Raw genomic sequence first — 12529 nt, 5'->3', positions numbered from 1 at the left:
ACCTACCCCTGTTTTTTGCCACTTCTCCTTCAACGCGTACCCATGACCTTATTAGGAATTCCTTATCATCAGTTGGTGGAGGAGAAAAAAGTGCACCTGGTTCATGGATAGATACTATGATATGCTGTGGATGGCAGCTGTATTAGACCCAAGTGATGAAGGGAAATCTTCCCAGTGGGCAGAAATTCAAGGGGTCCCTCTCATTGTCTGTTTTGTGCAGAAGGGGGCGCCTGGGTGGCTCAGTCGTTAAGCATCTGCCTTCAGCTCAGGTCATGATCCCAGGGTCCTGGAATCAAGCCCTGCATTGGGCTCCCTGCTCGGTGGGAAGCCTGCTTCTCCCTCTCCCACTCCCCCTGCTTGTGTTCCCTCTCTTGCTGTGTCTCTCTTTCTCTGTCAAATAAATAAATAAATAATCTTAAAAAAATTTTTTTGTGCAGAAGGAGAGATGGCCTGAGGACCTAATTCACTTTGACTCATGGGTATTTGATAATTGGTCATCTGGATGACCAAGGTCTTAGTATAAATGAAATTGGAAAATTGGTGTCAATGAGGTATGTGGATGGATCTCAGTATCATCACAGGGTGTGAAGATACACATCCCACGTGAATGCCCCACCAGAGGGCATCTATGACAGAGGAAGCCCTCAGTACTTCAGTGGACAAGATGAGCTGTGGCTATCAGTCAGCTTCTTCCCGGCTGCCCCAAGTGCTCGTTCAATGGCCATACAAAGTGGCCCCGGCAGCCAGAATGGAGGCTGTGTGTGGGTTCCATAACACGGACTTCCGTGCCTCATCTGACCACTGCCCCAGCTCAGTGCCTAACCTGCCAATAGCAGAGGCCATGCCAAACACATAAACTGGCACCATTTCCCTCGGAGGATCAGCCGGCTACCTGTTACATCAGATCTCTCCCTTCACAGAGGAGGCAACACTTTTTCCTACTCACAGAGATAGGGCTGTAACTGTGTATGGATTTGCTTTCCCTGCCCACTGTGCTTTTGCCAGAACCATTATTCCTGGATTTACCATGGTGTCTTCTACAACAGTGATCCGACTAGGGGAGCATCTGACTGCAAACAAGCTGCAGCAGTGGGCTCACTGGTTGAGCTTCATCTCCCATCATCCAGAAGCATCTGGCCTGATGGAACTGTGGAATGGTCTGCTGACGCTCAGTTATAGAATGAGCTGGAGACACTAGCTTGTACTTACAGGATGCAATATATGCTTTATACTAGTGACCAAGTGTGCTGTCTTCCGATGGACAGAATGCACGGGTTGGAAACCAAAAAATAAAGAGCAGTGGTATTTCTCACTCTTAACCCACAAACTCACTGGAAGAATGTTTGCTGCCACCTATGCCTGATCTTGGACTTGGCAGTTTGGAGCACCTAGTTCCTAGGAGAGGAACAGTTTCACCGGAGGACGCAGTAATTCATCTTAGGAATTGGAAGCTGAAACTGTCCCTTGACCATTTGGGGATCCTCATGACCCTGAATCAACAGGCAGAGAACGGAATTCACAACTATATGAGTCAAATGATGGGTCCCAACTGCTATGAGGAAGTGTCATTGTTGTCTTACAATGGGGCAGGGAGGACTGTGACCAGCACCCAGGACATTAACTGGGGAGCCTGTTAGTCCTCTCTTGCCACTGGGTTCTGGTCAATAGTAAATAGGGCAACCCAGTAAAGAGCAGGACACTGAGGACTCAGTTCATTCAGGAATGAGGGTTTGGATCACTACACCAGGTAGAGACTGTACCACATACTTTCCCTTTGCCTGCCAGGTGATCTCTCCCCCTCCCTTACTCTGACCTGGGAGGCTGGCTTGTGTGGGAAACACCATCAAACCTCCATGCCTGCTGGTTTCTGCTTGGGTTTGACCAAGGAGAGACCTGGGAGATCAAAAGGTGTGAGGTCAAGAGATTTGTTTCCATTGCTGCTTCCCTGCAGGGTTGTCTCGAGCTGGCTGTATCCCTCAACCAGAGGTCATTGCCTCCATCAAGGCAGCCTTCTCTCATGACTTTATCCTCCTAGGGTCTAGTAACGGTGCCCGACCCCCCTTTGGGGCCAGGAATGGTAGCAGCTCTGCTACTGCTAACCACAGGTGATAGCACTAGATTCTATATCCTTTTGCTAACAGTTCCTTGGTAAATAAATCCTCCTTGAATTATCCTACCTTGCATGTGCCTCTGCTTCTAGCTGGGATCCTGACTGGTATAAACTTTTCTTTCTTTAAACACCCCCCTTTCCTGTATGACTCAAGGGCACTGAGCACTTTCTTTTTAGAATCATGTGATCTGTATCTGCATCTAGTAAGTGTTTGGTAATGGTGATGATAGTGATTATTGTCATTATTAGTGTTCATAATTTACTGAATGCTTTAACACTCATTCACAGCTCCCCTGTGAGATAGATATTATAATAGTATCACTGTGTTTATAGGTAAGAAAACTGAAGCTCAGAGAGGCTAAGTGACTTGCCTAGGGTTACTCGGAGAGAGAATGATGGGTTGAGGATTTTAACCGAGGTCTGTAGACCTCAGAGTTCCCTCCTGGTTACTGTGCCAGGATGAGTTTACCCACTCTGAGATAATAACTGATTCTTCCTTCCATTCAAAAACTGTCCCCAGTGATTGTTCATGGCCCAAGTGTCTAAGAGTCAACCTTCATTATCTTGGAGCAAATCATCTTGTTGCCTTGTTGTCTTGTATCAATCCAGCAGATACCCTGGGCTGGAAATCCTAGTATGTTTATATCTACCATCGGTCCATTAGTGCAAGAATGATCTTTATGTGACCTTCCTAAGAGAAGATTTTAGACTAGAGAACAGGGTCCTGCCTGGGGTGTTGCAGAGAGTGAGAGAGAGATGATAGAAGTTAGGGGTGGAGTATGGGGGGAAGAAAAGAAGATGGCTCTCCTCTCCCTTTAGCAAAGTCATAAAGAAGGTAATGTTGATTTTCATAGGGAGGCTTGGATTCTGGTTCTAGCCTTGACCCAGCTTGCTGTGGAATGAACTCCTCCAGGCTGTCAGTTTCTTCCACTATAATATGCCTGTGGTGGATAGATTCTAAGGTGGCCTCCACAACTCCTGCCTCCTGGCATTTGTGCCCTTGTATAACCCCTCCCTCTGAGTGTGGGTGGAACCTGTGACTTGCTTCGATCCAATAGAATATGGTAAAGAATACGGTATGATGCTACTCTGATGATTATGTTGCATTAGACTACGTTATGTTTTCTAAGACTATCTTGCTAGAAGATTCTCTCTGTTGCTGGCTTTGAAGAAGCAAGTTCTCATGAATCCTATAGACAACAACCTGAGGGAGTTTGGAAGCAGATCCTTCCCTAGCTGAGCCTCCAGATGAGAACTCAGCCTTGACCAATGTCCTGATTGTGGCCTGTGAGACCCTAAGCTGAAGTCTCACTAAGCTGCACCCATACCTATGATCCACAGAAACTGAGATAATATACATGTGCTGTTTTAAGTCACTAAGATTGTGGTAATTTGTCATACAACATAAAAAACTAATACAATGCATGATTTTTTAAGATGCTGGTTAAATTTTAAAAATTGGGGATGCCTGGGTGGCTCAGTCGGTTAAGCATCTGACTCTTGATTCCAGCTCAGGTCATGATCTCAGGGTTGTGGGATCAAGCCCCGAGTTGGGCTCTGCACTCAGAGGGGAATCTGCTTGGGATTCTCTCTCCCTCTCTTTCTGCACCTCCCCCCACCCCACACTAGCCCTCGTGCATGCTCTCTCTCTCTAAAATAAATAAATAAATCTTAAAAAAATTATTATACTGAATGTTGAAGAAGATTTGGTGAAATTTGTATACCTACATTGTTAATTGGTATTAACACTACTTTCTCTTGTTATGCAAGTTCTCAAACACAAGCAAAAGTAGGAAGAATAGTTATAATTAACCCAAGTACAACCACAGCCTACATTCAAAAATTAAGATATTTTCATACTTCATTTATCTCTCTCCCTTTTGTATGATAATTTCAAAACCCCAGACATCATGTCATTTCCCTCTACATAATTCAAATATGCATAGTTGAAAACAAATGGCAAATTTCTTTACATAACCACCTTGCCATTAGTACACCTAAAAATCTTAAGAATAACCATGTATGAGCTACTGCTCAGTCCATATTCAAACGTCTCCAATTACCTAAAGAATATCTTGACATTAATACATTATAATATGAAGCAATATGTAACGAGTACCTTAAAAATGTTCCTATTCTTTGATCTAGTATGGCTATTCCTGAAGGTTTATCATAAAGAAAAAATTCAAAAGATGATAAAGGCATGATATCTATTAAAGAATTATTCATAATGGTGAGAAATTGCAAACAACTCAGATATATAGTATATGAGTCATGGTATATTCTGGAAAACACTGTCCTCATCAGTATATCAATAGTGGGAGAGTGATTACAAGGATGTTAGGATATGAAGCAGTTCAGACATTGGCAACAGTAGGAAATCTCTACCACCCCTACTGGGGAAGGGAAAAGGGGGGAAGGAGGTGGTAGTACCTGAGCCCAGAAATTGGAGCCACATCCAGAGGGTTGTTTGAAGAGGCCAGAACCAGAGAGACATAGCCGTCACTGGGATACTTTCCACATGCGGGGGTGGGAGTGGGGGATCTCTGGCTTCTCTCTTTCTCCTTGCCTCCAGTCTCCTGTGAGGGTCTCCTATTGGCTAGATCCAGCCAGAAACCAGGGGCAAGGGATGCTGGGAATAAAGTTTTCAAGGTCAGCTCTCTGTGGGACAGAGGGCCCTCTCTAACCTCCCTATTGGGAGCCCAGTCAGGTTTGGGGAGGTCAATGAATGGATCTGAGAGCAAACAGGCATAAGTCTGGCACATCAACAAGGACCCTAAAATCCTTCCAGAACAAGATTAGGGCTAAAAATATCCAACACAAAGATAATTACTAACTTATGACACATCCACCCAGTGTGTTCCTTGACAATTGAGATAAATATGAAGATTGTGTAGCAATATAGAAAATACTTATACTGAATTATAATACAACATTATTACCCTTCTTTACTTTTTCTTTTTTTATACCACCTATCATTTTGTAAAATAAAAAATAAATCTAACTATTTATCACGTGTATTGTGTGTTGATGCCCTACTCCTGTTAGAAAGTTAGTTCTGTTAGGGGAAAAAAAACTTTGGTTTTTTTGTTTGTTGGTGTATCTTAAGTGAACAGTTCCTGAAACATAGTAGGTGCTCAGTAAATATTGTTAGTATGAATTAAGTGATGTGAACAAAGCAAAATACAACACCCACTTTACAAGGTTGTTGTAAGAATTAAATGAGTTGGGATCACTAGCACATGGTAAATATTTTGTGTACTTAGTAAAGGTCAATTTTGCCTAAGTAGGAGAGAACAGGTGGAAAAGGAAAAGTTGAAAATCCACTGGACTGTGGTATCTATTTCCAGAGAAGGGTCCACCCCAAAAATGAAGATAGAAAAATCACCATTATAATCCCAAAGAATCAATGTGTTGTGATGAGCAGAAGCTTGGATGTGTAGTTGGCCCTGCCACTTACTAGCTCTGTGCCCTTGGTCAAATTACCTAACCTCTATGGGTAGTATTTTCCTTATCTATTAAATGGGAATAACAGTAATACCTGTCTCACTGGGTTGTATAAATACTGCCCAGCACAGGGCTTGGCACATACTGGATGCTCAGTAATGCTGGTTACTTTAGCATTAGCCTATCTTTCTTTCCTCCAGGGAGTACAAGCCAGGCCTGGAGCTGTCCGAAGTGCTGAACACAGCCTCCCTCCCTCCCTCAGTTCCTTTGTCCTTCATTCTCCCCTTCCTTTCTCTGCTTGGCTCCCCAGAGCCCTAGGGCTTGAATAGATCAAATTTTCCAAGTGGCTTCTTCATGCCCCTGAGGGGTACAGGGAGGAAATGAGCCATATATGAGGCACTCCTTGGGCAAGAGGGCTGGGAAGCTGACAGGCAGCTGGAGCTGGAGTGTTAGCCATGGGGGCTGTGGTGGGAATGGGGGCTCCGCAGGCCAGAACCTACTTAAAGAGCTTGACATCTGAGACCCTGGTGCAGCAACCTTAGGATCCTCAAAGAGACAGTGAGTCAGCCCCAATGGCACAGCATAGCACAGCATGGCAGGTGGGTCCTCGGGGAGCTGCCCTGAAGGAAGGCAAGAAGGGCCAGGTTGGGGGGGGTGTCAGCAGGGTGACCCTTGGCTACAGGAGCTGAAGGGGCCCTGGCTCTAACAGGAATCCTCCGTCCTCCTTCCTTGGGTTCCTACTACCTTTTTTATTTTGTTCATTTGTCTTTTAATGCAGCCAAAGGCATCTTTATCTTTTTGGGTTTGGATACTATGAGTTGATTAATTCCATGGGCTTGGCTCTATGAGCCAAGCAATATGTGCCTAATCATTGGCATCCATCTCCTAGAGTCTAAAAATACAAATGGTTTTTCCCAGAAGGGTGTTGAATTAACCCATTGTGCTGGAGGTGGGAGCACTGGCAGCTCACACACTCCTGGGGGAAGGGCTGACACATGGGACGTAGCCAGCTTCAGAGACAAAAACAAATCATTTCCTGATTTTACTGACAACTAGAGCACTAGAGCTGAAGGATCTTTGGGTACCTACATCTAAACTAAGCCCTCCCTGTACAGATGGGAAAACCAAGGCACAGAAAGGGGTGTGGGCTCTGTTCCACAAGTCGGGAGCAGAGCTGGAGCTAAAAGTAGCTCCACGCCTGAGTTCTCTGAGTCCCTGCATGCCATCAGCTGCAGGATTCCTGGGACGCTCAGTGTGGCCAGCGGGACCATGGGGCCAGGGCAGCTTGCTGCTGCTTTGTGAGACTGAAGGAAATCCATATGCCTTCTGTGCCTCAGTTTCTCCATCTTTACACAGAGGGGTTGGTTTAGATGTTTAGCTCTTCAAGGATCCTTCAGCTGTGATGTTCTAGGTGTTTGATAAAATGGGGATTATTGTCTTTGGTTGGGAAGTAGGAAGCCAAGCTCCAATTCCAACTCAGCTCTAACTTTTGGCAAGAGCTCGGACATCACATGGCTGTTCCGCCAGAGTCAGTTTCCTCCTCTGAAGAAGAGGGTAAAAGGTCTCTTCTTGGGGGCCTCGGAGAGGACAAGGCAAAGTCGTGGATCACAGGTGCTTTAGAGAGTACAAATTAGGGGGGAGGCGGTTGTCATTCGTATCAGGCAAGTAGGCTTACGTTTCCATCTGGAAACAATTAGCTGTCTGGGAGCCCAGAACAAGCTCCAGAGGGGATCATCCCGAGGGATGGGGATGCTAGGAGACCACTTGGCGCATCATGACAGAGGAGGAGGGAGGGCCCAGGGCGCTCCTCGGAGGCTGGCAGGAGAGCAGCCCTCCCCAAGTCCCTGAGCCCGGAGCGGGGAGAAGGGTGGCATTGCAGGGTTGGCCAGCACTGCCGACTGGCTACTCTCCCAGATAGGGCGGCTGAGCCCTCAAGGGGGGTGGGGGCAGGGCTGCGGCTGAAACTCAGGCCTCCGCCTCCCTGTCCAGCTCTTTCTACACCACAGTAGCCTGGCCGCTCCCCAAAGATCCCAAGATGGTGATGATTGTGGCGGTGACAGTGCTGGTGATGATGCTAACTCTTCCGAGTAAGTACCCTCTTACTCCCATTCGGCAAGTACTACTTACTACTTACTTACCTCCCTACCATAAAGATAGCCCCAGTGTAGATACTCTATGCATTTTAGTTTTTGCCACAATATCTGCCAGATAACTACTGTCATCTCCACTTTACAGGCGAGAAAATGGAGGCCAGAGACGTTAAGCATCTCATCCAGGGTTAGGGACAAGTGAGTGATAAAATCAGGATTTATTCCGCTCTGTGATTCCAAGGACCTTCTTACCCCTCTGCACTGAACATAATTTCTTTTTTTTTAAGATTTATTTATTTGAGAGAGAAAGAGAGAGAGAGTGCGAGTGGGAGGGGCAGAGGGAGAGGGAGAGAGACTCTCAAGCAGGCTCCGTGCTCACACGGGGCTCGATCTCACAACCCTGAGATCACGACCTGAGCCGAAACCCAGAGTCGGACGTTTAACCGACTGCACCACCCAGGCGCCCCTGAACATAATTTCTAAGGACTTCCTCTGCACAGACCATTGCTGTTGGCATTGAGAAGACATCCCTTTACTCTCCTGACCTACACTTCCAAGCGTAGGTTGCTTCCAGCTTGCCTCCCCTGGGAAGCCCTCCCTAAGCTCACAGCACCTCCTTACTGGTCCTGCTTACTGCCTGCACTTGTGGTCAGCTCTTCTCTTGGCTGGAACCTACCTCCCTACCGGCCTGGCAGTTTCTTAAGGGTGAGATTGGATTTTATCCATATGGGGCACCCAGAGTGGAAGGTGGCTCGCTGCACTAAGGGGGTGGGAGGACTTGGCCGAGGGCTGTGCCTGGGGAATGGGCCATGACCAGGCTGTAGGCAGAGGCCAAGCAGAAGTGGCAGGGTTGCAAGGTGGACATCAAAGTCCTGGGACAGTGGGATGGAGTGGGGGGTGCTCTAGTCCAAATGTCCTTGTCAAGGAGGTCCTGTGTGGGGTGGAGGATGAGTTAGAGAGACTTGTCCTCATCCTGGCTCTCTGCCAACTCCATTCAGTCTCCCTTAGTTTCCTCATCTGTACCGTGGAGATAGAATGACCTTTGTCTGAACAGGGCTGAGCAGATTAGAGAGAGGACTGTGCACGTGTATTGTAAACCCACTTGCTACAAACATGCTTGCGCTATGGGCCCTGGAGTCCAGCAGAATCAAGTGCTGGAGGATGGTGCTGGGCTTGAGGGGATGGGCAGAGGAGTCTCAGAGGGGCACCAGGAGAACTGGCCCAACTGGGATGAGTGCAGGAAACAAATAATAGGTTGAGAAAAGCAGGATTTATGGAACACCTAAGTACCAGGGACTGCGCTAAGTGCTTCATGTCATGCCCACCTAATGGTCACAGTCCCTGCATAAAGTAAGCTTTGTTTCCCACATTTCTGTAGAAGAGGGAAGTGAGGGTCAGAACCTCAGAGATGGGTCTAGGGCAACAAGGCGGGGAAGCAGTGAGACAGGGCTGGATAGCTCTGACTCTGGAGCCCACAATGAGTGACTGAGCTTCAGCCCAGGATCGTGCATGGGCATCACCAGGCTGTGCGTCGGCCTTGGGGAGGATGTTAGGACCCTAAAAGGGGGGGGAGTCTTCAGACATGATGGATCCAGATCCCTCATTTTATCCATGAGGAGGCTGAGGTTCAGGGGAGCGGTGCCCTCTGCTGCAAAATCACGCAGGGAGTAATGGCAGAAAGGGTTAGAGCGCAAATCTTATTCTTGTCTCCCTTTCCCAGGACTTACAGGGGGGCTTGTACCCTGAAGGTTGGTGCTGGGTGCTGCCACACGAGAAGATGTGCCTGCCCTCCCAGGGCCCATGGGGGGCCACTGTCAGTCATCCGAGGACAGCCTTTTTCCCTCCTCTTCTCTCTGTGGTGCTTTGGGGTGCCCTCCTGTGGGTTGGCTCCTTCCCTGATCTGGCCCTGGGGGCAGGGACCTTCACCTTAGGGGTGCTGGGTCCCTGGGACTGTGACCCCATCTTTGCCCAGGCCCTCCCCAGTGTGGCTGCCCAACTGGCTGTGGACCAAGCCAACCAGGACTCCTCACTGGTGCTGGGTTCAAGGCTGGTTTCCGTGGTCCTCTCCACAGGCTGTGACACCCCTCATGCCCTGGCCACGTTCCTGGCCCACAAGAATACCACAGCTGCTTTTGTAGGCCCTGTCAATCCCGGTTACTGCCAAGCAGCAGCGCTGCTGGCTCAAGGCTGGGGCAAGACCCTCTTCTCTTGGGCGTGTGGAGCTCCAGAAGGAGGAGGTGAGCTAGTGCCCACCTTGCCTTCGGCTGCCCACGTGCTGCTGTCTATCATGAGACACTTTGGCTGGGCACACGTGGCCATCGTGTCCTCCCACCAGGACATCTGGGTGGCCACAGCCCAGCAGGTGGCCATGACTCTCAGGACACATGGGCTGCCTGTGGGGCTGGTGACCTCTCTAGGACCCGGAGAGCAAGGGGCCACGGAGGTCCTGGAACAGCTCTGCAGCGTGGACGGCCTGAAAAGTAAGTGTACCTGGGTGCCTTCCTCCTGTGGGCACAAGACTTCATATGGCCGTGAAGACACTGGCCTGAGCCCTTGACCACAGCCTTGCAGTTAATCTCGCAGCAGCCTGTGAGCCAGTCCTGTTGAGCTCTGCACTTTGCAGCTCAGAGAAGGTACGTAACTGGCAAGCAGTGCAGTCGGATTTCGAGCTCTGATTCAAGCGTTGGTTGTGGAGTGGGAGCCAAAAGCTTCCTTGCTTCCCGCCTGGCACACTGAAGGAAATGAGAGCGAAGCAGTACTTGAGCCCAGGAAGGCAGCTAGAGTCAGAATCACTTTTTTTTTTTTTTAGGAGTTTATTTTTAAGTGATCTCTACACCCAACGTGGGGCTTGAACTTACAGCCCGGAGATCGAGGGGCATGCTCTCCGACTGAGCCAGCCACTTCTTGCCTTTATCAGGCCCCTGCTGTGCCGAGTGCTGGGTCACGTGGGGGAACAGGACCGACAAGGGGCGGGTCTCCGGGGGCAATGATGTGATGGAGAGACAGGAATATACGCAGGTGGTTATGACAGAGAGGTCAAGGCCATCCGAGGGAACAGAGGCTTGGAGAATCTGACGAGGTTTAGGGCTGGGCCCTGGGGGTGTGAGGCTTCTTGGAGGAGGTGGCAAGTGCCTGTCTTTCAGGAAGTAGTCAGCTAGGGAGAGGCACGGTGGGGAGCCTGTAGGGCAGGGGCGGCGCCTGGAGAACAGAAGGGACCTTAAAGTTAATCTAGCCTGGGGTTATTTCAAACTGTGGCTTGTGGCCCATCGGGGTCAAGAAACTAGCGAATTGAGACTAGCAGTACAAAAAAAGAAAGAATGGGCTAGAAAGAGAGAAGAGCAGAACTGAGTGGAAGAGAGAAAGTAGAATAGGACAAAGGTGGCAAGTATGAGAATGCGTGGCGGGCAGCAGGGGAAAGTGTGCTCGTCTGAGACTCCTGACGGCCGCCACCGCGCCCTCCACCTGAGGGAACTGCAGCCGGAGCCTGAGGAGGGCGGGTGGGCAGCCCCCGGGCTCGTGCGGCCGAGAGTTCGTGCCAGGTTGACAGCGAGACCTGGCCCAGGGGTGCCCGCTGCCCGTTAGGAACAGGACGTCCCTTCTCTGAGCCCCGGCTTTCCCGTGGGTGAAATGGGGATAATGACAGCCACCTCACAGGGTCATGAGCAGCAACTGCTTGTGGCTGAGCACTTTGTAAACACCTCATTCAGCCAAGAGCCACTGAGCCCTGCCCTGGGCCCGAGCCTGGCTGGGCTCTGGGGAGGAGGTGGGGAGAGGGTGCCCAGGCCCCAGCCGTGAGGAGCTCCGGTCTGGTGGGAGCTGCTTCGCTTGGGGGTGGGGAGGGCTTCCCAGAGGTGACACCAGGCAGGCCTGAGAAGGAGAAGCTGATTGCAGGCGGCAATGGGGAGGAAGGCGCTCCAGGCAGAGGGACGAGCTAGTGCAAGGGAATGGAGTAACATGTCCACGGGACTGGGACAATGGACAGCTCAGTTCTGTGTGGTCGGAGCTTGGCAGCAAGGGGTAGGGGACACCTCATCAGACTCCTTCTCCACCCCTGTTGCAGAGTATTGAGTTCCAACCAAATTGCTGGCTTTCAGGAGCCAGGAGGCTGAGTGGTTCAGGGCATATTCTTTGGGGTCAGATTGCCAGAGTCACACTCCTGGCCCCAACTCTTACCAGCAGTGTGACCTCAGGCAACTCACTAAACCTCTCTGGGCTCTAGTGTCCTCACTCGACATGGTGACATGAGGCTAATAACCCCCCCCCCCCCCGCCGCCCTGTCCCAGTCCACGCTTCCTCCCAGGTTGTGGTTATCAGCTTTCCCCGTGGCCAACTGCAGAACAGCGCCCCCAACTTATCAAACAAAGGGTTCTTTTGATTAGAAGCCAGAGCCAACAGTGCAGAAGAGATGGGGCAAAGGAAGCCCTGGTTCTCTTTCTTCCCAGTCCTGGTGAGTGAGTCTCTGAAGGTCGTCCCCTCTACGCCGGCACAGAGAGCAGGAGGCCTGTGGCCCATGGCCTACACAGCATGGCCACCCAGGGGCTCAGCAGAGCCCAGGGCTCCAGGCTCTGACTTCCACATGACCAGGGGGCCTCAGGCGCCAGCAAGGAGACCCCCCAGCCTTCCTGGGTGGCTCTGTTTTCCTGGATTTGCTAGAGAAAGGGATTGCAGCAGGAACCTGAGTGGAGACCCTTCGTTGGCTGAGGTTGTGGCCCTGGTCAGGGACCCAGGTGGAGAAGAGGAAAGATACAGGGGACCCCTACCTTGGATAGATGTGTGAGACCCTTGCCTTGGGCAGGGGCTCTCTTCTGTCCTGGGGGCCTGGGGATGAAATTGGCTGCCTTATCACCAAGGGCCTATCTCTCGCGAGAAGGCAGAGGAATGA

General features: G+C 50.1%; 1 protein-coding gene across 1 annotated transcript in view; it reads left to right on the top strand.

Moving 5' to 3' along the window:
• The first annotated feature begins 7592 nt into the window (after nucleotides 1-7592).
• The window catches only part of LOC116646285 (guanylate cyclase 2D-like), a 39556-nt gene continuing 34619 nt past the window's right edge, over nucleotides 7593-12529 (top strand). Inside the window, exons 1-2 of the mRNA XM_032426871.1 lie at nucleotides 7593-7673; nucleotides 9368-10127. Of these exons, the coding sequence (XP_032282762.1) occupies nucleotides 7593-7673; nucleotides 9368-10127 (841 nt within the window). The remainder of the gene's footprint in view (nucleotides 7674-9367; nucleotides 10128-12529) is intronic.

Source organism: Phoca vitulina, unplaced genomic scaffold (genome assembly GCF_004348235.1).
Source record: "Phoca vitulina isolate PV1807 unplaced genomic scaffold, GSC_HSeal_1.0 scaffold36, whole genome shotgun sequence".
Taxonomy (NCBI): Eukaryota; Metazoa; Chordata; class Mammalia; order Carnivora; family Phocidae; genus Phoca; species Phoca vitulina.
The sequence above is the reverse complement of the archived record's forward strand: the minus strand, read 5'-3'. Positions and strand labels throughout refer to the sequence as shown.